The sequence below is a fragment of the Apodemus sylvaticus genome, chromosome 3 (assembly GCF_947179515.1).
Source record: "Apodemus sylvaticus chromosome 3, mApoSyl1.1, whole genome shotgun sequence".
NCBI lineage: Eukaryota > Metazoa > Chordata > Mammalia > Rodentia > Muridae > Apodemus > Apodemus sylvaticus.
In genome coordinates, this window is record NC_067474.1 from 123,046,134 (window position 1) to 123,068,452 (window position 22,319).

Here is a 22,319-nt window from a genome sequence, read left to right on the forward strand (position 1 = left end):
TAGCCTACTGTAGGTTCTGGCTAGAGTGTCCGGTCTAGGATGAGATAGCTTTAGAATGCTAAGCAGCTGAGCTCACCCTGAAAGAAAGAAACCTGGGTGTTCCCAGGCTAGACCTTGAGCGGTCTTAAAATACTTTGGGTGTGGGCTCCCGTACCCCAACACCCTTACAACTAGAACTGCATTTAAGAAGTAACAGTTGGCAGGGGGGAGACTGGCCAGCGCTGCTGAGAGCACAGCCCTGAGGGAAAGCCCTCCCACCAGTCACCTTGATGCAAGAATCCATGTTCTTGATTTCAAGAACATTAATATTTCCGTTCAGATAAGCATATTAAGTAAACAAAAGGGCAAACTGGCTCTGTTGTTTTTTTCAGGTAAAGTAGGGAGCATCTGAAGCCTTCTACCTTGAGCTGGCAATGTGACTCCGTGATAGAGGTCTTGCCTAGCATGCATGGGGATCTAGATATCTCCAGCACCACAAGATAAAGTGCAGGCCTTGTGCCCAGAGGAGGGGCCATCCTCTCCTGACAGGGGCTCCTTGGCAATGCTGCCCTCTGTGGTCCCCAGACCCTCAGCTGGAACTCTGGACCAACATGTGACTGACCTAGAACTCTTGGTCTGTTAGCTCACCTGTGTGACTCCCATCCTTGAGTGGAACTCTCATGCAGGATACATAGCCTGGATAACTCCATAGTGGGCCTTCTAGGAGCCTCCAGAGTCGGCCTCCAGGCCAGCCACCAGCCATTCCTCTACAGCTGGTCAGGATGGATCCCAGGCTCTGCCTGCCTGTGTCTGCAGAAGCAAGGTTTACTTTATGCAAAGGAAGCCCCGCTGTCAGGTTCTACCAAGCCCCGAGCTTCTCTCTCCATTTTAAGGTCCCATCTGCTTCTGGGGATACAGAGCCATGCCCTGCTTTTCCACGATAGCCCCAAGGTAGAGTTGAAGCATCTCACTCCAAACAAGTTTCCCACACTGTGTCTCTGACAGTCCCCTCCACCCACCCACCATCACCTCTGTCATTAGAGTGCCCTCAACTCTGTCAGCCACGATCTGAACCAGCGAGATGCCATCACCGCCCCCGGTGGAGTGCCCTCCTTGTCATTCTCCACCAGCAGACAGTCATGGCTCCCGAGATGTTCTTACCCTAGCGAGTGGCCAAGGCCCAGTAAAGTGTGTTTGCTTCCTTGCAGGTGTGTATCCTGGCTCTGTCACCCCACAAAATGGCCTTGCTTCAGGCATCCTGTCCCCGTCCCATGACGTCCCTTCCAGGCACCACCCACTGGAGGTCACCACTGGTTCCCACCACCACCTGTCCCCTCTGCCCACAGCTGAGAGCACCAGGGATGGGTATGTATGGCAAGCCAGTCTTCAGGGGCCACACCCGAGCACTCGTGTGGGAGGTGGACGGGCAGGTGAGCGGCACACAATCTGTTGGTACTGATGACAGCAGCCTACATTTACGCATCACTGACGGTGGCCTGTGCCCTATACCACCTTCTGAGTACGGTGCTGGTGCCTCCCAGGGACACCCCTACCACCGGTGCCCAGTCTTCTAGCTACCCACATCTTCCTTTCAGAAGCCTCTAAGAAAATTCTGCTGCAAGCAGGCTCTCAGGAGTACCCACCCCTCTAGCATCTCCCTGGTTCTTCGGGCATTTGATACCAGACTTTCCATAGAGAGGCTAACCTGGGTGCCGTTGGAACCCTTGGAGCCGTCTACAGGGTCACTGCATTAAGTGTGCTCCTTGCCCTATTGGCTGGATCTGGGAATATGCCGTGTCTTCTTACATTATCAGAAGGAGTCCTAGTTCCCATCCCCACCTACTGTGTCACCAGTAGTGACTTCCTCCTTCCTTGCCCTCCCTTCCCAGGGCTGCATAGCCTTGATCCCCGAGAGCAGCTCCCCGGCCCCAGTGCTAGGCCACTGCTGGCTTTGTATGAAGAGACTCTGGACAGGCTGCACAGTTCAGCCATATGGGAGAGGAGCAGAAAGGGCTGTGGAGGCCCAGGAAGGAAGCTGGTGGGCCAGCTGGGCTGCCTGCAGGGGGCAGTGCTAAGCCAGGCTCCAGGGCAGGTGGGCAGGTATGGGAAAGAGCAGCAGGGACAAAGGCAGGCTTGGTGAGAGCTGGGATGGAGAGGAACTGTGAGGTGGGATCCTGAGCTGGAGAGAAGCCTCCAGAAGCAGACCTGAAGCCAGTGATGGAGGTGCCCTAAGGGTTAGGCCAGGCCAGCGGCATGATGGGGGGCAGTGAAGGGCTTGGGATAAGAGATGGCAGCCTGAGCTAAGGCTGGGCAGATGGAGAGAGATCCCAGATCGCAATCATGGCACAGGCTTGACCCTGGCTAGGTGAGGGGAACCTGGTATCTTGAGTATCTCCCTGAACCTCTGTCTCTTCCTCCATAAACGGCATTAAAAGTCCCTTCTCCAGGAAGGTGGGGAGGAACACCCACTGTGCCTGGTGTTGCTTGTATCACCTGGGACAGGTCCCCTCCCTAGTCTCCCCTGCCCCTTCTGTCCCCATCTCAGGCCACCTGCTTAGCCAGTGGCCAGCCTCAACTTACGACATTAAAGCCTAAAGCCCTGGCAGGGCCTGGGCTGGTTGCTTGGCCTCATTCGTCACCCGCCTGCCGCCGGCATAAGTACCCATCAGGAATGCCTGTGGCGAGAGGCAGAGTGATGACAAGACAGGGCCCGAGCCCACCCGCCCGCCCACCCCTGGTCTGCAGAGTGGCGAGAGCTGTCCCCAGCCGGCAGGCGCCCGGGTTCCGGATGCCTGCTGGAGAGAAGGCCCCACGGCCGACACGGCCTGGAGCTCGCCTGAATGGGTTTCTTTTTCAGCCCCAGAGGAGAGATGGGCGGGAAGGCCTTCAGCTTCCCAGGCTTGCCAAAATCAACAGGGACTGGCCACTTGGGGCTCCCCAGCGGTTTGCTGGGACATTTAAATAGCTTGACAGAATTATCTGATTCACTCAAAAATATGCTAAGAGGGCCTGACTTCATGACCAAATGTATTTACCCTGGCTCAGCGGAGACACCAAATTTGGTGGGTTTCTTTCCCAGCTTTGCACAAGGAAGGCATGGAGCCCTGGGGCTACCAGCCAGGTCCAAGGTAACTTATATAGACTTCAACCAAAGCTCAATTGAGTGTTTCTGGAGTTACTTGCCTGGCTCCAGAGAGGTACCTGGCTCCAGGTGACTTGCCTGCCATTGGAGTGGTGCGAACCAGCCTGTGTGTCAGCTGTGCGCAGTTGCGTTCTGTTTAATTTCACTGGCTGTGAAGGTGGCAAAGGAGAATTTATGGCTGGTCTGGACAGAGAAAATAAACCTTGAACTTGCACATGTCTCCCCCAGACCCGTGCTTGCTTCTGCATTGCACTCCATCCATGGGGTTTAGAAAGCTACTTTGTAGCAGGGCATGTTGGCCATACACCTGAAAATAAGTACTCAGAGCACTGAGGCAGGAGAATGGTGGGTGAATTTAAGGGTAGCCTGGGCTAAACAGTAAAACCCTGACTCAAAAAGAACCTATTTGTAAATGTTGGCCGTTGTTTGCCACAAGAAAGGCCCCTTTGTGGTCTCTGGTTATGCAGAAGGCCATGGCTGGCTCTCCCTGCAAGGCGTAGCTGGGTTTCAGATACTCCAATGAGAAGGGGGTACATCAGACACCCCACAGTTCTGAAGGAAAGAACTTCTGATATACCGCATCTTGGCCAGACATCCGCTAGAAGAATGTGGCCCAGCCTTCGCTGTTGGCAGTGGACAGAGGGCGACCCTGTCCCCCACGGCATGGAAACACTAACAGTTGGAAAGATTAAATCCAAAGAGACAGTGAGGTCTTGGCTCTTGACCTTCAGACAGTGACATCTCAAATGGTGGAGGACAGCAGTGTGTCGGCAAGATTGTAGGAGCAGGCTGCCTGGGCTGAAGGAAGAGGAGGTACCTCCAGTGTGTCCCCAAGGCCTCCTGTCTCTGCTACTCAGTCCTACTTCCTTCAGAGTGGGCACTGACCTGCCCCATGAATCTAGCTTCTAGTAGGAGGATGAGGATAATGTCCCTTGCTTGACAAGGTAGCCTAGAGCCATGGTCCTGAATTTCCTGTATGACTTACTATATATAGACCAGTGGTTCTCAACCTTCCTAGTGCTGCGACCCTTTAATACAGTTCTTTATGTTGTAGTGACACCCCCCATCATAAAATTGTCTTGTTGTTATCTTATAACTGTAATTTTGCTTCTGCTATGAATTATAATGTAAATATCTGATATGCAACCCCTTGGAGTTATGGCCCACAGGATCAGAACCGTTGATGTAGATGGTCCAGGAAATGCCACGCGTCAACCTGAAGCCTTGGGGACCTTGTTACTGCTCTCACCCCCTCTGTGGTGCATGCGCACACTGTCAGGCTACAAGCCTGAGTGTGGGTTCAGAGTCCCCGAGCCCAAAATCCTTCCGTCCCTGTAGGTAGAACTCAGGAACCTGAGTTGGGAGCCTGGCTTGCAGGATCTGCAGTAAAGTCCTTCAACATGGCTGCATTCAAGGCACCCTGCATCTCTCTTAAACCCTGCATTTTAGTCAAAGAGCACAGGCCTGACCCTGGGTCAATAGGAAGCTATGCAGTAGGAGACACGCGGCCGGAAGGAAGATGGACAAGGCTCTCTGAAATACACTGCACATAGAGTGTTTTTGATTATACTCTCATCAAAACCTGTGAGGCCAATGCCTTGTGACCAGGTGGACAGAAAGCCTGTGCAGCCTCTCTGAACCTTGGTTTCCTGACCTAAAAAAGGACCCTAGTGAATCAGACTTCAGATGGTCTGTTTCCCCCCTCATCCAGAAGGCCAGAGTGGCACACAGTGGAGGGCTGGCCACCAGCAGAGGTGGATGGTATTTAGCCCATGATAGTGATGACCGCAGCATGTCAGGTGAACACAGGAAAACTGAAGTCCCAACATCCCACGGTACAGTCTGGTGGAAGCTGTCAGAAGTTTAAATTCTGGTCTGTGGATTTCCGAGGCCATAGACAATAGGCAGTAGATCTCTGTTCCTATTTTACTGGCAGACCTGAATCCCGAGTTCTCAACTAAACTATAGCTATGGTAGCAGGGGGCTATAAATGGTCATGGCATTGTAAAGTAGAGCAGGTGTTGAGGCCCTGGGTCGGGCCTCTGTCCTGGCTGTCCTGAAGTCACATGGTCCTCTGTCCTCTCCAGCCTGGGGCCTGGTCTCCTTTCACCCATGGTCAGCCCACTGAAGGGGCTTGGTCCCCCACCACTGCCACCAGCCTCCCAGAGTCAGTCTCCAGGGGGACAGTCATTCTCCACGATTCCCAGCAAGCCTACCTACCCACCCTTCCAAAGCCCACCACCACCTCTGCCCAGCCCCCAAGGTAAGCTGCATTCAACCACCCAGAGGACTGACACGGGGCCTGGGGGAGGCAGGTTGGGTTCCAAGGTCACATTGGGCTCCTGCCATAATGACAGGAGAGACCTGCTGGTTGGAGAAAGCCTGGATGAGTGGGATGGATTTGGGAGATGGAGGGCCACCCCTCCCTCTTGTGGGTCTCCAGTATCGGCCACAGACTGTAGCAGACCGCCTCGTTATCCCCATTCCCCGCGCTCTCTCCTCATTCACACCCTCAATGCCTGGACTGGTCCCCGATGACCCGGGTGCTTCTGTCTGTCACCGCCATCCATGCCTCCTCTTGCAGGCTACCAAGGCAGTTTCCATTCCATCCAGAACTGCTTCCCCTATGCTGACTGCTACCGGACCACTGAGCCAGCAGCCTCCAGGGATGGACTGGTGGGTGACGCCCATGGTTTTAACCCCTTGCGACCCAACACCTACTCCAGCCTCAGCACACCTTTATCTGCACCAGGTAAGCTTCCCAAAGCCTCCCTTCCCTGAAAACTACCAGGGCTGTGTGGACTTTATCCACAGTTCATGTCTAACAGTCCCATATAGAAACAGAAACAAGCTTGGAGACGCCCAGGCTCTCTGAGCTAGGGTACACCCTTGCTGGAATGACTGCTTTCCTGCCACAGCTTTGCCCAGCTGTATCTAAATGCTGTCAGTCCCTAGAGTCTCTGAATTAGATGGGAACTTATGGTCCTAATGATGTTTCATACTGGGTGTTAATCGGGCGCCTGCTGAGTTCTGGCTCAGCATAGCCCTGGACCCTGCAGATACAGCTGATCCCTCCTTCACAGGAAAGAAGCAGGAAGGGGCAGGGCCTGGGGCATGACTGTTCCCTGCAGGACCAGAGATCTGAGAGAGCAGGGGATGGGAAACCTGATGCTCTCACCCTGCTGGGTGCTGTGGACAGGGAGGACTTCTGCATGTTGCCCAGAGCTAGAATCAGGCTCTGACCAGCAGGCAGAGCAGAACTCAGGACAGCCTATTGGTGGGTAGTTCCTCCTTCTGAATTACCTAAGGCAACCCCTACCCAAGTCAGCCCCAGGGGTCCAGATCTAGTGAAGATGCTAAGGCTCAGACCGAGGAGAAGCTGAGTAGTCCGTGAGCAGCACAGTAGGGGACAGAGGACCATGGCACTGGACATGGAGCCAGGCAGGGAGGCCGCCAGGAAACACAGACCTGTGGCTCCATCATCACTGGGGGCCTGGCTGTGTGTGCATGTTCCCACATGTGCTCCGTGTCTGTGTCCTCCCTTGCCATTTTACAAAGCACATCTGTATGCATGTAGGGCTGGCCCAGGTGGTTCCGGGCACTCTGAGGAGCACCCAGGGCACATGCATGTATTCTTATGTCGTACTGATGTCCACAGACATACATGCACATGTGTGCATAAGCATGTGGAGCTGCTTCAGGTTGTTCTGCTTGTATGTGCATGGGCCTGTGTCTGAGTGCAGTGAACATACATCTATGGGGAGATGTGAGCCACATATGTACTTGACAGGGCTGCGTGCAGGCCACCTCTGTGATTAGGGTCCCACTCTGCCTATACTGTTGGTTGTCACCACCCTGTGCTCCCATCCCCAACCCAGGGGGGATTTGTTAACTTCGCAGTCTGACATTAGAATGCAGAGGGGCCTCTTCCGGTCTGTCCACAGCACCTATTCCAGTTGCATCTGACTGCCTCGTGGCTAGCCACCTCCCATAAAAATGTCAATAGTCCCAGAATGAACAAATACGTGGGCCAAAGGCTTCAGGACTCTTCAGCCCATACCCATTTCATAGATATGGGAGACTGAGGCCCACTTACCAAAGCCACATAAAATCATGACAGCAGCTCAGGGTCAGGACATTGGACAGGGTGATGCTTTCAGGTCTCTGCCTCAAGGCAAGAACCCTGAGCAGTGACCCCCCCCCCTCCAGAAACGCCATGTCCGCCAGAAAAGCCAGGTGTCCCTAGAGCCAAGTGGACCCGCAGTTAAGTGCCAGCCCCCCCCCCACGTGCTAGCAGTGTGATCTTCACATCTGCCCTCTCTGAGCCCACCCTTTCACGGCATGGAACTGCTGTGAAGTTAACCTAATTGGGATAATGGTGACTTACTAAGTCTCGGTAATGCTGGCTCCCCTCTTGAGGCATCTTGAGACTGGTGGGGGGACCTGGGAGAATAGGGAGCCGAGTTCCTTCTACAAGGGAGACCGCCTTCTAAGAGTAGGAGCCACAGTGCTCCCACCTCTATCCTCCCACCACCTCTGTCTCTCCCTCTCTCCCCCCCTTCTTCCCTCTCCATCTATGCCACAGTCAAAGCCTGGGGAAGCCAGTCTGCCTGTCTTCCCAGATCCCCTGGGCCCTTTAGAGTGCAAGACCCTGTGTCTCCTCTCCGCCCAGGTCACCAGCACCCCTCTCTGTAGGCTCCATGAAAGGACCATAACAGGAGAGACCCCAGATGGGTCACATCCCAACCTCTGGTACACACCCTCCCACACTCTGACCCTCTGCTCTCTGCCCATAGGCTACGAGGCCCTGGCAGAAACTCCGTGTCCTCCAGCACTGCAGACACAGCCATCTGAAGACCTGGTACCCAGCGGTCCTGAGGACTGTGGCTTCTTCCCCAACGGGGCCTTTGACCACTGCCTGAGTCACATCCCGTCCATATACACGGACACCTGAAGGAAGGAGAGCGGCTGTGACTGCCTGCCCAGCTCCTGACACTACTTCACCTACTCGCCATCTGCCCTGGTGCTTCCCACAGGGGCAGTGAGGCCACACCACAGGGGCACTTCCCTACCTGGAGGGCTATCTGGTCTCAGAGCTGCCTGCCAGGGAACTGTGGCCCTCTGACAGCCCCTTGACCCTAAGGTTCTCAAATCACAGACCTCGTGTATATACAATGTACAGGACTTCTTTTCAGCCTCCTTGCAAGTTTTATATTTTTGGTTTTACAAGAAAAACATTAAAAACTGGAAACTAGACATGAAGGCTTGGTTCTACTTTGGAATTCAGCATAAAGGTTGAGACCCAGAAGATCTGAGGAGAGTGCAAGGAGGAGCCCTGTGCCCAGGAGGCCCTGGGTACAGCTGGGAGATGGAAACCTCTTCTCTGATCCTATACAGTGGTCCGTCTTTACAGACCCAGGCCAATTCCAAGGCAGCAAGGTAGGAGGAGATTCTCTGAGTACCTCTCAGACTCTGCTCCTCTACCCTGGGACACATACATACATATACATACATATGTACATACATATATACATACACACACACACACACATACATACATACATACATACACACACATGCATACATATGTACATATGATGTGTACACACATATACAGAGGGGGAGGGAGGGAGGGAGGGAGGATCATGGAGCCAGCCTCTCGCCTTCTGCTCTTAGCCAGCTTTGGCTCCACTGTCTGGACTGTATTATATGCAAGTCAAAGACACCAAGGGACCCAACAGCCTTGTAAAGCAAGAGGTAAAAGGTGCCCCACAGACCATCTGGGTGCAGAGAGCACTGAGCCCAGGGAACCCACACTCACTCATGGGCCCAGCCCGGAGAGGCGGCCAGGCCTGAGAGCACCATGGCCTGCCCAAATCTCCTGTCTCTGGCGTCCAGCCCAGACAGCAGACCCCTCGAGCCTACAGAGGTTGCCTACAAGATGGCTTCACGTCAGCGTCACCCAGGAAAAGATGAAGGTGAGCACCCACTTGGTAGGAGACCGAGGGAGCTAAGTTCCTACTCACCCCCTCTGAACCTGCCCTCCCCGCTTCAGAAATGCTCTCAGGAGGGCCTTCTCCCCCACTGAGCAGCAGTCACCAAAACACAGTCCCAGCTCAGTCTACATGGCAGAGGTGACAGGGAAAGGGCTCAGGGGCCCCCTTCTTCAGAAGGGAAACTGAGGCTCCTTGGTCACCCAGCTGTGCTAGATGGCATACTCGGGCCTTCTCTGTCATCTAGACCTCAGTTACACCGATATGTGAGTCCTTCCCAAAGCTGAGACGACGTCACTGTTCCGTATTCTGCTGTTCTGGGGGGTCCAGAGCCATAGCCAGTGAAGCACCAGCATGGTTCACGGGGTCACACCGGGCCCCGCCTGGGCCCCGCAGCAGTCTTGCAGCATTGAGGAGCCTTCATCCATCCCTCGTTCCTGGACTGGTGGCAGTTCTTGGTTGTCTTTCAAGCATGGGATGGACTTAGGGCTGCCGTCTCCCATGACTGCAACAACCTCTTTCATTGTAGTTGTCCTTGTGTAAAGAGCCACTCGGAACGTTGTATAGACTGAGGAACAGAGAAGGGAAAGTAACCCGCCCACGGGATGCAGCCGCCCAGTGCTCTACCTCAGTGTGCTGCTGGGCCCTTGAACTCAGGGTCCCTGCCTCCCACGTCCGCCTCAGCCCTGGCCTCCTGTGTAGGCCCAGTCCGGGCCTCGGTGAGGAAAAACTAACCTAAGTCACACAGCACAAAGGGCCCCCAACTCCCACCCAGGGGGCCCTACCCACTCCTCCCCTCCCCTCCTTTTTATGGAACTAATTAGGCTGTGGCAGATTTCCTTCAGCAGGGACACTCAGGAGTCAATACTGCATGTCATTGTAGGCTCTTAATCCACTCCAGATAAGCAGAATTAAGCTGTACAATGAGGACATATTTCTATTAATAATGGAAAGGGCTGAGCCTCAAGCACACAGAACACACAGGGTGCTGGCAGTTGGATTCCATTTAGTTTCAGAGAGGAGAGAGGAGGAGACGAAGGCTGTTAGAAATGGGCCAGAGAAGACGGGCAAGCTATGGAGGTGCCAGGCAGAGCTCCTCAGGGCACCGAGCGCTTGGCACTGCTGCGGTTGCCGGGACTCCATTTCCCCATCCTCACTCATTGCTCGGGCTTGGCAGTGTCTCCTCTTCTAACATGACCACAGCACAGGAGGGTCTCCGTATCTTCAAGACATCTTTGATTTCCTTCCCCAGCCAAGCAAGGCTTCCTGGCCACTCCTCAGCTCCGTCCTTCAGACCAGAGAGCCTGGAGGCCACCTTGTTGCCACTCCCAGGGGCATCACATCCCTGAATGGTAGGGAGACAGGGCTGTCATTGTCACTCGGGGTAGGCTGGAGGCTAGGTGCTATAAGCTGGTGTTTTCATTGGGCCTGGAAGTCATGGGGTGAGAGGACACTGCTTAGAGGCCCTGTGGGGGTCTTTAGACCACAGGGAGGTGCGTCTGTCCAACAACCCCAGGCAACCCAGACCTGACCTTATAGGTGACCAGCTGAAGTTGTCCCCCACTGCCACCACCTGGACTCCCTAGCCCTGTCCACTTCTCTTCCCCTTTCTCTCTTCCACACCCCTCTCCTCCCTCCCAGCCCCACATCTCCTGCTGCCATGCTGACCTATGCCTCCCTCCTCCCTTCTCACTGCCTTGAGTCTACGCCCTCCAGGTGGCCCTATGGTCTCATTCCTTTCCTCCATTTTCTTTGACCTAACACAACAGCATGTGAAATCATCCTTCTGTGACTAGGGCACACTCAGGAGAATTGGGGTGAAGAGTCCTTTGGGGCAGGGCTTCATCAACTGAGACCCCTCAGCTGGACCAGTGTCCCTGAATGTCGTGCATTCTGACCCTCTAGCCCTATGGCCAGGCCCAGGGATTCCCCCAGACTGGTACCTGCCCCCAAGGATTCTTGATAGTCTTTGGGGATCCATGAGTTACCTCATGACCCACACCATCAGGCAGAGGGCCCCACTCCCACCTGCTGCACCACAACAAAGCCAAGCAGAGGGCAGGTCCTTAGACACCACGGGCCTCTTCCCACTTCCGCTGGCCAGACAACTCTGGTGGAGAGTAGGAAATGAAGCAAGAGCTTCTTACGCCTCAGGAGCTCCCTCTGCTGGACAGGGCAGGGTAAAGCTTAACCAGGTAAGAAGACAAACCCTAAGAGGGAGCCCTGATCTGAACCTCCTCCCTCCCAGACCCAGGCTCCACAGGACCTCCACAACAGGTTGTGTGTGTGTGTGTGTGTGTGTATGTGTGTGTATGTGTGTGTGTGTGTGAGAGAGAGAGAGACAGAGACAGACACAGAGACAGAGAGACACAGAGAGACAGAGTCAGAGACGGAGAGGAATAGGGAAAGGGAGAAGAGAGGAGAGGAGAGGAGAGGAACGGAGCGGATCATACAGAATATCAACCAGGCTATGGCGACACACGCCTTTAATCCCAGCACTTGGGAGGCAGAGACAGGTGGATATCTGTAAATTCAAAGCCAGCCTGTTTTACAGAACTTGTTCCAAGACAGCCAAGGCTATGCAGAAACCCTGTCTTGGGGGGAGAGTTGGTGGGGAGAGGTATGAGGGACATGTAAAGGTGGGTCTGAGGTTAGCCTGGTCAGCCATGGAGAGCCCACCCCACCCAGTATATTAGAACTCTAGAATACCCCAAGCCTGCTGACTCCCAGTGGCACATGTGGCCCTAGGCTAAGGTAAGTGTTGTGACCTACTTTGCAGAGAAAAAGCCTGAGGCGGAAGGCAGTCACTGTCTGAGGCCATTTGGGTGGCGTTAGCATTCATTCAGTGCACAGCAGCCCTCCTGCTTCGCCCTGTCCTGTCAGTCTACGTGACAGCTCAGGATTTGAGCCCCCGGACCCGCCTGAGGACTTCTGGCGTGCGCCCCTCTCGCCTGTCCAGAGGGGACTGTTAGGCTTTTACAAGTCCCGATTTATATACTCGCCTGGGCCATGGGCCCTGCCAGGCATTTATAGGTTTCTAAGTGGTCCTGTCTCTGGGGGAAATGCAAACAGAAGAGGAACTAGGAGGGAGCTGCCAGCCCTGTCAGCCAAAGCCTTCCATTCATTCCCAGGGGCCCTGGCCTGGGGCGACTGGATCCTGCTTGAGAGCGTGCAGGCTCGGAGCGAGACTCCCAGCGTGGAGGCTGTTTCAGGGAAATGGCAAAACAGCAGCCGGCTCCAGGTTGAAGCGGCCTAGCCAGCCTAGCTGAGGCCTGTGGGAGAGAGACTGGGGCTAAGTTCACCCTGGCTCAGTCACCGTCCTGTCATTGGTTCCATACAGCCTTGTATACAGTTGGCCTTTAATAAATGCCTCTTTGAATTAGCTCACCAATAACAGAGTCCACATCGAACAAGAACCAGAATAGGGAGAGGCCTGTTAACCTCTTCCTAGAAGGTAAGTCTTTAAACACAGGAGCTTAGGGTCCTCGGATTCAACCCCAAAGCTCTGCAAGGAACCACGGAGAGGGAGAAGGCTAGACCGGGAGACCCCGGAGCAGACTGGGGCCCCAGACGGCAGGGCTACGGCAAGTCTCAGATTTTCTTTCTCTTTCTTTCTTTCTCTCTTTCTCCTCCCTCCCTCCCTCCTTCCCTCCTTCCCTCCCTCTGTGTCTCTCTCTCTCTCTCTTCTCTCTCCCTCTTTTCTCTCTCTCTCTCTCTCTCTCTCTCTCTCTCTCTCTACCAGCTCTCTCTCTCTCTCTCTCTCTCTCTCTCTCTCTCTCTCTCTCTCTCTCTCTCTCTCTCTCTCTACCAGGCTGGCCTCGAACTCAGAAATCTGCCTGCCTCTGCCTCCCAAGTGCTGGGATTAAAGGCATGCGCCACCACTGCCCGGCTCTCAGATTTTCAAAGAGTAAATGTAAGTGCGTGGCAGTGCTGACCCAGGACTGCAGGTCAGGGTCAGGGCTATGTCAGCCGTCGGGCCCCGAGGCGGCTGGGCTAGCCCACATCCCCCATATCCCTGGCAGCTGCACCTTTGCTGCTCAGACTGGCAGCAGTGCCCTCCAGACCAGTCACCTGAGCCAGGTAACAGAGGAGGCAGAACAGAGGACCTTGTGTCACTTTGCACCCCGCCCCCACCCCCAGACCCATTTACCCATATTAACAACAATCCACTGAACCTCCGTGGCTCTCCGTTACAATGCATGAGAGTTCCCACAGCTATGGTGGGCCCACCCTGAGTGGCCACCACCAGGCCACATGCAAGGCTCTGGTCCAAGGAAACGGGGAACACTACCACAGACGGCCTCATCAACAGTGTCCACCCAGTGCAGACCAAGCATGTGAGAAATGGCCCTGAGACTCCCCATCTTGGGGGCAGAACTGAAGACAAGGGCAGAGTAAACCCTGATTGCACATGACTGAGACAGGGCATTCTATACTCCAGCACCCCTTAGGCAGCTTCTGAACCCTGCCTTGTATGTCTGTAGACCCCAGATAGGGAGTCCACCCCAGTGCACAACCCGCCTCCTCCCCTCACTGAGGAGAACTACCCTACACTCAGCATCTCAGTTCTCATCTGAAGACGGAGCCACGGCCCCTGGTCCCCACTCCAGGCTGCAAGATCGCCTGCTAGCGAAGCCAGTGGCTCAGGAGAGGCCCTGTGTAAATAGAGGAGCAGTGCCCAGGCAAGCCAGGAACCTCAGTTTACCTTTGTTATCATCCACAGTGGCCTCTATCAGTCACTACCCCCAGCAGCCTGAGCCCCAAAAGAAGAGTGGGGTGTCTTCTGCCAGAAAGGCTGGGCGCTGGAGGGCAGCCCCAGGGTGAGCTCCTAAGTCCAGTGAAGGGCAGTCTGCCAGACACACCGGCTCCGCAGGCCTGAAGCCTCCTTCATTATGTAAGACACAGCTAGTGTGGCTCGTGGGAGCCACCTGCCCGGAGTCTGACTGCAAGATGCATCCATGGCCAAGAAGGGATAGAAGGCCAACTCTGCTCTACTGCTTATTTATTTTATGTATACGAATGCTCTATCACCATGTCCAACTGAGTGCCAGAAGAGGACCTCATATCTTATTACAGATGGTCGTGAGCCACCATGTGGTTGCTTGGAATTGAACTCAGGACCAGTGCTCTTCACTGCTGAGCCCATCTCTCCAGCCCTCTATTCCACTTTCAATACTAGAGAAACTGAGGCTCTGAAAATGTAAAAGGTGAATACATCAAATAAAAAAAAAAAAGAAAAAGAAATATCAATGAGACAGCAAAAAAAAGAAAAGAAAAGAAAAGAAAAGAAAATGTAAAAGGTAATGAAGACCTATTGCTGACAGCAGGACCCCACAGTCCCCATCCTGGCCTAGTCAAGACTAACAGTCACCTTATTGACTCTGGGGTTCTACTCCAGAGGCTGGGATGATGGCCCATCCCTTAGGAGGCAGATTCAATGCCATCACATTGAAGGCCCATATGTAGTAGTTAAGTTATAGATAAATGTAACTGTTAGTCTTTCTGCTTACACCAACACTGGAAGCATTCTCCCTGTGACTGTAAACCAAGTTCCATGCACAGATGGCCAGTCAGGGCGGGAATCTCCAGCTCATCTGGTCTTGAGAGTCCCAGGGCAGTACGTACATTAGCCCGTGCGGACTTGAGTAGTGGCCTCCCTGGCCAGCACACCTCAGCCTGGCTACCCAAAGCCTGGGACCTCAGTTCACAAACTCCAGCTGTACTCTTCTGCCTTCAGATGAAAACTCCATTAGAGTGTGCTGAGGGGGACTGAGAAGCCAGGTGAAACCGCCTTTGGGTGGAGCAGAGGAGAGGCAGACGTCACCTAGTGGTTCGGTGACCAGTGACCTCCTTACATCCATGCGGTTCACAGAGTGAGAGCTGCCCTGGTCACAAATCAGGCCCCTGGCAGGGAGTTTCAGTGCTCAGCCCCAGATATGTCCCCAACTCGACCTCTCTTCCCCATAGCTTACAAACCTCTGTCTTCTCCCTAATTTCTTTCTGGGTACTTGGTGTGCTCTTGAAATAGACTCTCCTCTGTGGAGCCCTCTTAACGACCACTGGACATGGGCCCAGACATGGGCACTCCTGTTAGCATTTCCCCACAGAGGTCAGGAAGGGGGGCGGGTAGAAATCCTTGCCAGACACAGACCGCTGGGGATGCTGCCAGATCCCAGGCCCAGGACACTCACAGGCAGAGCCACCGCTTCCCATTCAAGGCTCTTCCCTAGTCACACTGCCCTACTGCCATCTGTAGTCAAGAGACCACCTTGATCTCCCCAACAGTCAGGCCTCGCTCCTGACAACAGGACTCTCTAGAGCCTCTCTTACAAACAAAGCACTTGACAATCACTTCAAAACCCCAGGGTGGGAAGAAAGTAGGAGCCCATGAGTCTGGGCGCAGACACCAGGCCAGGTCTCCTGAGTTCCGAGCGTCCATCCTTCTTCACGCTAACCTGCTGCTTATTGGTGAGAACGCACGCTTTCCTTTGCCCGAGTCAAGAATAAGGCAAGCGTGCCGGCTCTTTACATTTTAGTCTACGACGTCCCAAAGGCTCTAAGCAGGGAAACTAGGCAAGAAAATAAGTTAAAAGACACCCATTTTTTAAAAAACAAAACAAAAAAGAGGTAAAACTATGTTATAGGGGCTGGAGAGAGCCTCCACTTCCATGGCTGATTCGTTTGTGACAAGTGCCAAACAATTCACTAGGCAAAGGATTGTCTCTGTGTATGCAGGGACAGCTGCATACCCGTACACAAAAGAGTGAAGTTAGACCTTGATCTTCGACTATACATAAAATAATTAGCTCAAAACAGACCAAAGACCAAATAAAAGCATTAAAACCATAAAGCTCTTGGGAAAGCAATATTAGAGGAGACCCTAGTGGTCATTGCAATGATTAAATCTTAAATCTCACATCAGGAGCCCCACCACCACCAATGATAAACCAGACATCGCTAAAATGAAAACTGTCCAGGACACCATCAAGAAAGCGGAGAGGCGACCCATGGAGCGAGAGAACATGTTTTTAAATTGCTTACCCTTAGGAAATTAGCCCCAGAATATAAATCCGTTTTAAGCAGGTAAATAGTTTGAATTGTTGTTGCTCTGAAGTACATTCACAGATGGACAGTGGCCCTACCTCACGAGTCACCAGGGAAATGTACACACACATTCCGAGGGGACATTGCTGTCCACCCACCAGTGTGGCCACCACAGACGTACTGGCAAACAACAGAGAGCCAGAACTTCAGGTGCCACTTGTGGGAGTGTGACATAGTGCAGTTACCATGGAAACATCTGAGCAGAGCCTTAAAAACTTAATTACAGAGTTTCTATATACTAGCCATTTTACTCTGAAGTGGAATAAAAACACCAGAGAAATGAAACGTGTTTACAGAAAATCTTGTGCACAGATGTTCATGGTAGCGCTATCCGGAACAGCCCTTGTGTGGAGACAGGCTAAGCATGAACAGGAAGAGGCTAAGCAGACGTGGTGGATCCACACGCTGGAATAGTATTCTGCGACAAAGAGAAAGGACGGACAGACACACACATGGGGGGAGCTGGAAGCCATTAGGCTAAGTGGGGAAGGACAAGCAGGAAAGGCCACACACTACAGGGTTGTGTCACTGTGGCATGCCAGACTGAGCAAAGCCACAGGGACAGAAAGCAGTGTGAGAACAACGGTGTGAGGGACGTGTCCGGTGACTACCCTTTCGGGAGATGACAGTATTTTAGAATGCTCTGTGATGAGGTTAAGTAACTCTGAATATTGGAACCACTGGACTGGATGGACATAGTAAATGGGAATTACATATCGATAAAACTTCTATTTAACACACACACACACACACAGTCTGGGCTGAATTCGTTCCTCACAACTCTCCCAGTAGTGACAGAGCCATCTAGTTAACAGCCCGTCTGGCTGCAGCCCCAAGTGACTAATCTGTTATATTTTCCTTAGGTCCTGCATTTCTCTTAGTTGGTCATCTTGGAGACAGAAAAGGAACAGGTTAGACACTAATTGGAGTAAAAGGAGCCTTCTCTAGTGGAAAAGGATAGCCAGAAGAGCGCACATCCCTACACAGGATGAGCCCGGCTTTTTCCACAAGCCAAATCTCCCAAGAGAGGAATCGGCTCCTCCAGAGAAAACACCACGGAAGGCTCTCTTGCAAGCACAGGGCTGCTAGGAGGAGAACTGAGGGCTCCCGGCAGCCACTAGTGTTCTGGGGCCTCACACAAGCTAGGCTAGTGCTCTACCACTGTACGCCCCCCTCCACACACACACACCTTCTATTTTTTACTTTCTGAGTCAGGGTCTTGTTAAGTTCTCCACACAAGACTGGAATTTGTGATCTTCATGACTTGACCTCTTGAATAGCTGGGATTATAGGCCGGTGCAGCCAGGCCCCGAGCCCTGAGTATCTTGTTCCTTCTCAGGGGAATGACCTGGGCAAAGGGGCGGGAGTATGAGAACCTGCTTGCAGTATGTCGTCTGGGGCATGCAGGACTCAAGAGGCTGGCCTCTGAGCAGTCAGGCAGGGTGGGACATTGAGGGCCATGCTCCTCCCTCCAAGGCTGGTAAAGGAGTTTAGACGGCCTCACTGGGCTCTTATATGTCAGCCACATCTCCGAGCCTGACTCCACTTCTGTAACAGCAGGCTCCCTAAGTAAGAGTCCCATGAGATAATACACTGTCGCGGGCCTAATGGAGCACTGGGAACAAACAAGGGCCGCATAAATCTTATCTGCTCTGATGATGATGACACATCCTTGGCGTCCCCAGACGGTCCAACATGAGTGAAGTGTAGCTGAAATGGCAGAGGGGCTAGCTCTAACAGAGGAGCTGTGAGAACTGAGGGGGGCAGCGGAGGCCTCAGCTCCGGGCTGTGGAAGGGGCCTCCCGGGACTGTGCCCCAGAGGAACCAGCACTCAGGAACCCAGTATTGGAAAAGCAAAAAGCAAAAACAAGGAGAAGTGCAATAAAAAGCAGGGGTTGCTGGGAAGGCGGGGACTAGCTCTCAGTCTCCCTGGAACCCCCAAACAGCAAAGAGCTAGCCCCTCCCCCAGACTCACTTTTCTTTCTCTCAAGATCAGCAGACAGGGACATCTTGATTCAGAAATGCAAAGCAACTGGACATCCCCTTGGGCAGGAGGCTGGTGGAGAATCTTTCTTGGAGCAACTGACTGCCTCTGGAAATGGGCATTTTAGTCTACCCTGAAAAGCTGCCTTCCCCACTTTACAGCAAGTCCCACCATCAACTAGTTAGGCTGCAGAGTGCCCTGACTCTGCATCGCCAACGAGGAAAATCTGGAGGAAATTAAATTCTGCAACAGCAGACGGAAGGCAGGACAAACAAGGCCCAGGACACATCATCACCTGTGAGACAAAGCCTTGCGTGTAGCCAGGACAGCAGGCGTCTTCAGGGGGTCAGAGGAGACAGAAATACAAAGTAGAGAGAAATAAATGATACTGTTTGAATATCAACAGAGGAAGTTCTGAAAACAATGGAAACTAACAAAAGCTCTCCTAAAGGAGAAAAGTAAAAAAAAAAAAAAAAGTTAAAAAAAATATCTTCCTGAACCCAGCGACAAGTCCTACTTGGACAACGTACAGTCCTCCTTATACAGTGAAGGCCAAGAAGACCCTGCGGATGCTCTCAGGAACCGTGTGAGGACGCACGGTTTGCATACCCAGACTCCAGAGCCAGTTGGCTCCACCCTCCAGTGCTAGAAAGAGTTTAAACCCATTCAATCCTGTTCTCTTCTGTGGAGTTAGCAGAGTGCAGGAGAGACAGATGACCGTGATTTGTGTGTGTTTAATCCTAAGGCTTTTACTTTCAAAGAGAGGAAAAAATATGGGACCAGCGGAAATTCTTCTCATTGACCGTGAATTCTCAGGCCACAGAGCAGTGGAGACAGTCTCCATAATGTTCCTCCTCACTCGACACACATTTCCCAGCAGCCTTTGATGCTTCAGTGAAGAGGTCCCCGAGTGCCACCCCACTCCCCACATTTGCCCTGTAGCCTCAGCTCCCACACCTCCTCCAGTCTGCGTTCCTCAGAACAGGTTGGGAGGATATTTGGGAGTGTGTATTTTGGAGGTACCAGGGTTCCTGCTAGTACACACACACACACACACAGAGAGAGAGAGAGAGAGAGAGAGAGAGAGAGAGAGAGAGAGAGAGAGAGAGAGAGGAGAGAGAGGAGTAGAGACGGGCTGTGAGCATATGGCGAGAGGGGAAGGGGAACGGGGAAAGAAGGGACAGAGGGGTCAGAAGGAAGAGAGGAAGAGCAGGAGGAAGAGGAGAGAGAGGAGGGGCAGGCAGCCCTGTCTACAGTGAGTCAGGCGCACCTGGCTGTTGCCAGGTAACTGGGGTGGAGCCTAGGAGAAATGCCAGCAGCCAGGCCACCATTCTGATCACAGTGTCCTCCACTGTAGGTCACCATCTTTCCCTCTAGTCAGACCAAGGGGCTCTCAAAGGTCTGATGCAGTCTGAGCTCTCTGAGCTCTCGTTCCTCAGCGAGGACAAGGGGTAGCAGACTCCTGAAGAAAGGAAGAGCATCACAGCGCCTTGTCAAGCTGGTGGCCACACCTCCTTGCTTCAGGGCTACTTGGGGTAACTGCTCTAAATACAAATGCCTGACCTATCTAAAGCCTTCTGGTGCTTGAAGTCCCTGCCCCAGGCTCCCTGCCTTCCTCCCGAGGGCAGAGGGTCATGGATTGTCCTCCCTGTCCTGAGTAAAGGCAGCAAGTGGGGAGAAACAGAGCCCAGCTCCCCCAGGCCCAGCTGGCCGCTTCCCCTGCCGTGGGGGTTCACGACTCTAAATCTGAAAGCACTGGTTCTGTTTCCTCTATATGGCCAGGCTTCCACCCCCCACCCCCAAACTCCTAGGAGGAGGGACGAGGAGGAGTGAGGGACTAGCCAGGGTGAAACAGTAAAGTCCAGGGCACCCAGGGCCAGGAGGCCGTGGGTGGGCAGTGGCGAGTGAACATAGACAACTGCAGGAAACAGGAGGCGGCAGGGCCCTAGGGGCTCCTCCCAGTCTATCTGCCTCTGGTGATGGACAGAGAGGCCCTGCTCCAGGCAGGCAGACCGGAAGCAGGAAGCAGAGGGCTGCTCTGTTCTCCAGCCGGCGAGCCTTGGGTTGGCTCCTAGCGGCCCCTTGTGGTCATTCCTCTGGTTCTCTCCACCGGCCTGCACCTGCGGGTGGGAAGAAACCTAGGTCCTGTGAAGGACCCAGGGCTGGGCAGTGTGGTGAATTCGGCCAGAGGGCTGCAGCCCCTTGAGCTCACCAAGTGGCTTGGGACAAGACTCTGAGCAGGGCCAAACCAAGGAGGAGCAGAAGGACCTCAAAGTACACAGCTTGCCCCCCACAAATCCATTATACAGGGGAAACTGAACCGTGCATCCTGCCAGTGTCACACCTACCTAGGTTCAGAGCTGGGAGAAGCCACCATGTGCTGGAGAAGGGGGCTTCCAGAGCCAGAGGAGCCTGCGCCAGACTCTCATCCCTACCTGATGCCCTTCCCTGACCCCGCCACGCCCCGTGACCCACCCTCCCTCCACCGCCTCTGCTCTTTCCCCCGCCCCAGCCCCCGCAGGGCCCACTTGGATGCCAACGCTCGTCAGTCGGGCTGGGAGCTGGAGCTCATGCCCTAGCCTCAGTACCCCCCCCCCCCAGCCCCTCTCCCTGCCTGAAATCCCTCCACCCAGTCCACACCGCGGAAGCCTCCAGAGCCTGCCTTGCTCGAGCTCTCAGCCACCACGGCCCCTCCCATTTCCTTTGCACACGAGCTTCATCTCCTTCTCTCCAAGATTCCTCATCTGAGAGATCCGATGACAGCTGGCCACACACACACGCACACACACACACATGCGCGTGCGCACACACACGCACACATGCGCGCACGCGCACACACACACGCACTCACACACACGCACACACACACGGGCACACACGCGCGCACACACACACACACGCGCGCACACACACGCACACACACACGCTCACACATGCTCTCACGCACACGCACACGCACAAGCACATATGCACTCATGCACACACACATAGATATAGATACGCATAGATACAAAGATACATATGCACACAGATACATATACATACACACATGCAGATACAAATATACATACACATACATATATACACCTATAAACATATATACATACACATGCAGATACACATACATGCACACACATACATGCACAGATACACATATACACACAGACACAGTGACATACAAACACATACACCATAGACCTCTTTACCACCTATTACTATTTGGACACTTCTAGTTCAGAATTTTTGAATGGGGTCTCATTATGCTCTGGCTGTCCTGGAATTCTCTAGACCTGGCTAGCCTGAAAGTCACAGAAATCTGCCTACCTCTGCCTCCTGAGTGCTGAAATTAAAAGCATGCCCACCATGCCTGACCTCTAGCTCAGTTTTTAGAAGATGGGCTCACACTTACTCATGGTAACGTCCTGCCCCACGGAAGGAACTCTAAACTGTCCTTATTCCTAAATCCAGTGGGCGCTGCAGTCCCATCTCAGCAGCTAGGCCCTGCTTCCCAGGGGCACAGCCCCGCCCCTGCTTGGCTACACCCTTCCCAGGATGCACCTGTCCCTGCCTGTACACAGCCTTCTCCTGGCCTGGGCATCCTTTCAGTATGGTGTTGGGCCTAGCCCCAGGATTCAGCCCCATCCTGCCCGGCCTGATAGCTCTTCCAACTCCATATCTGAGACTCTCCACCCCCCATCCCCGCTCCATGTTCTTGTCTCTCAAATCAGGGACCAGGCCTTGTCATGATTCTTGGCTGAAACTCCCTCAAGAATGAACCCGGACATACCCTGAATGGCACGAGGGGCACCAGAGCCACACAACAGATGGCACATTTTTGACCTTCCTGGTTGTCCTTCATGTTGAGTTGATAGAATCTCCTGAAGATGGCACAGGAGAAGACATTCTGAGTCCCCACGGTTAGCATCAGGGAAGGGAGTCTGCCCAGCTCATAACCCATCAGGATCTCTCCACATACCAACCCCAAACCATGCCAAGCCACCCTCAATGCCAGGGAATACTGTACCTCCCACCCAGGGCTCCTGACAGTGCTAAGAGACTTCTTGGTGGGGTACAGGAGAAAGGTATGGGTGTGTGTGTAGATGCAGGTACCTGTGTG

General features: G+C 53.6%; 1 protein-coding gene across 1 annotated transcript in view; it reads left to right on the forward strand.

Moving 5' to 3' along the window:
• Nucleotides 1–8,346, forward strand: part of Glis1 (GLIS family zinc finger 1) — a 191,884-nt gene extending 183,538 nt beyond the window's left edge. Inside the window, exons 7-10 of the mRNA XM_052176926.1 lie at nt 1,188–1,344; nt 5,209–5,384; nt 5,706–5,873; nt 7,918–8,346. Of these exons, the coding sequence (XP_052032886.1) occupies nt 1,188–1,344; nt 5,209–5,384; nt 5,706–5,873; nt 7,918–8,075 (659 nt within the window). The 3' untranslated portion in view covers nt 8,076–8,346. The remainder of the gene's footprint in view (nt 1–1,187; nt 1,345–5,208; nt 5,385–5,705; nt 5,874–7,917) is intronic.
• Nucleotides 8,347–22,319: the final 13,973 nt, after the last annotated feature.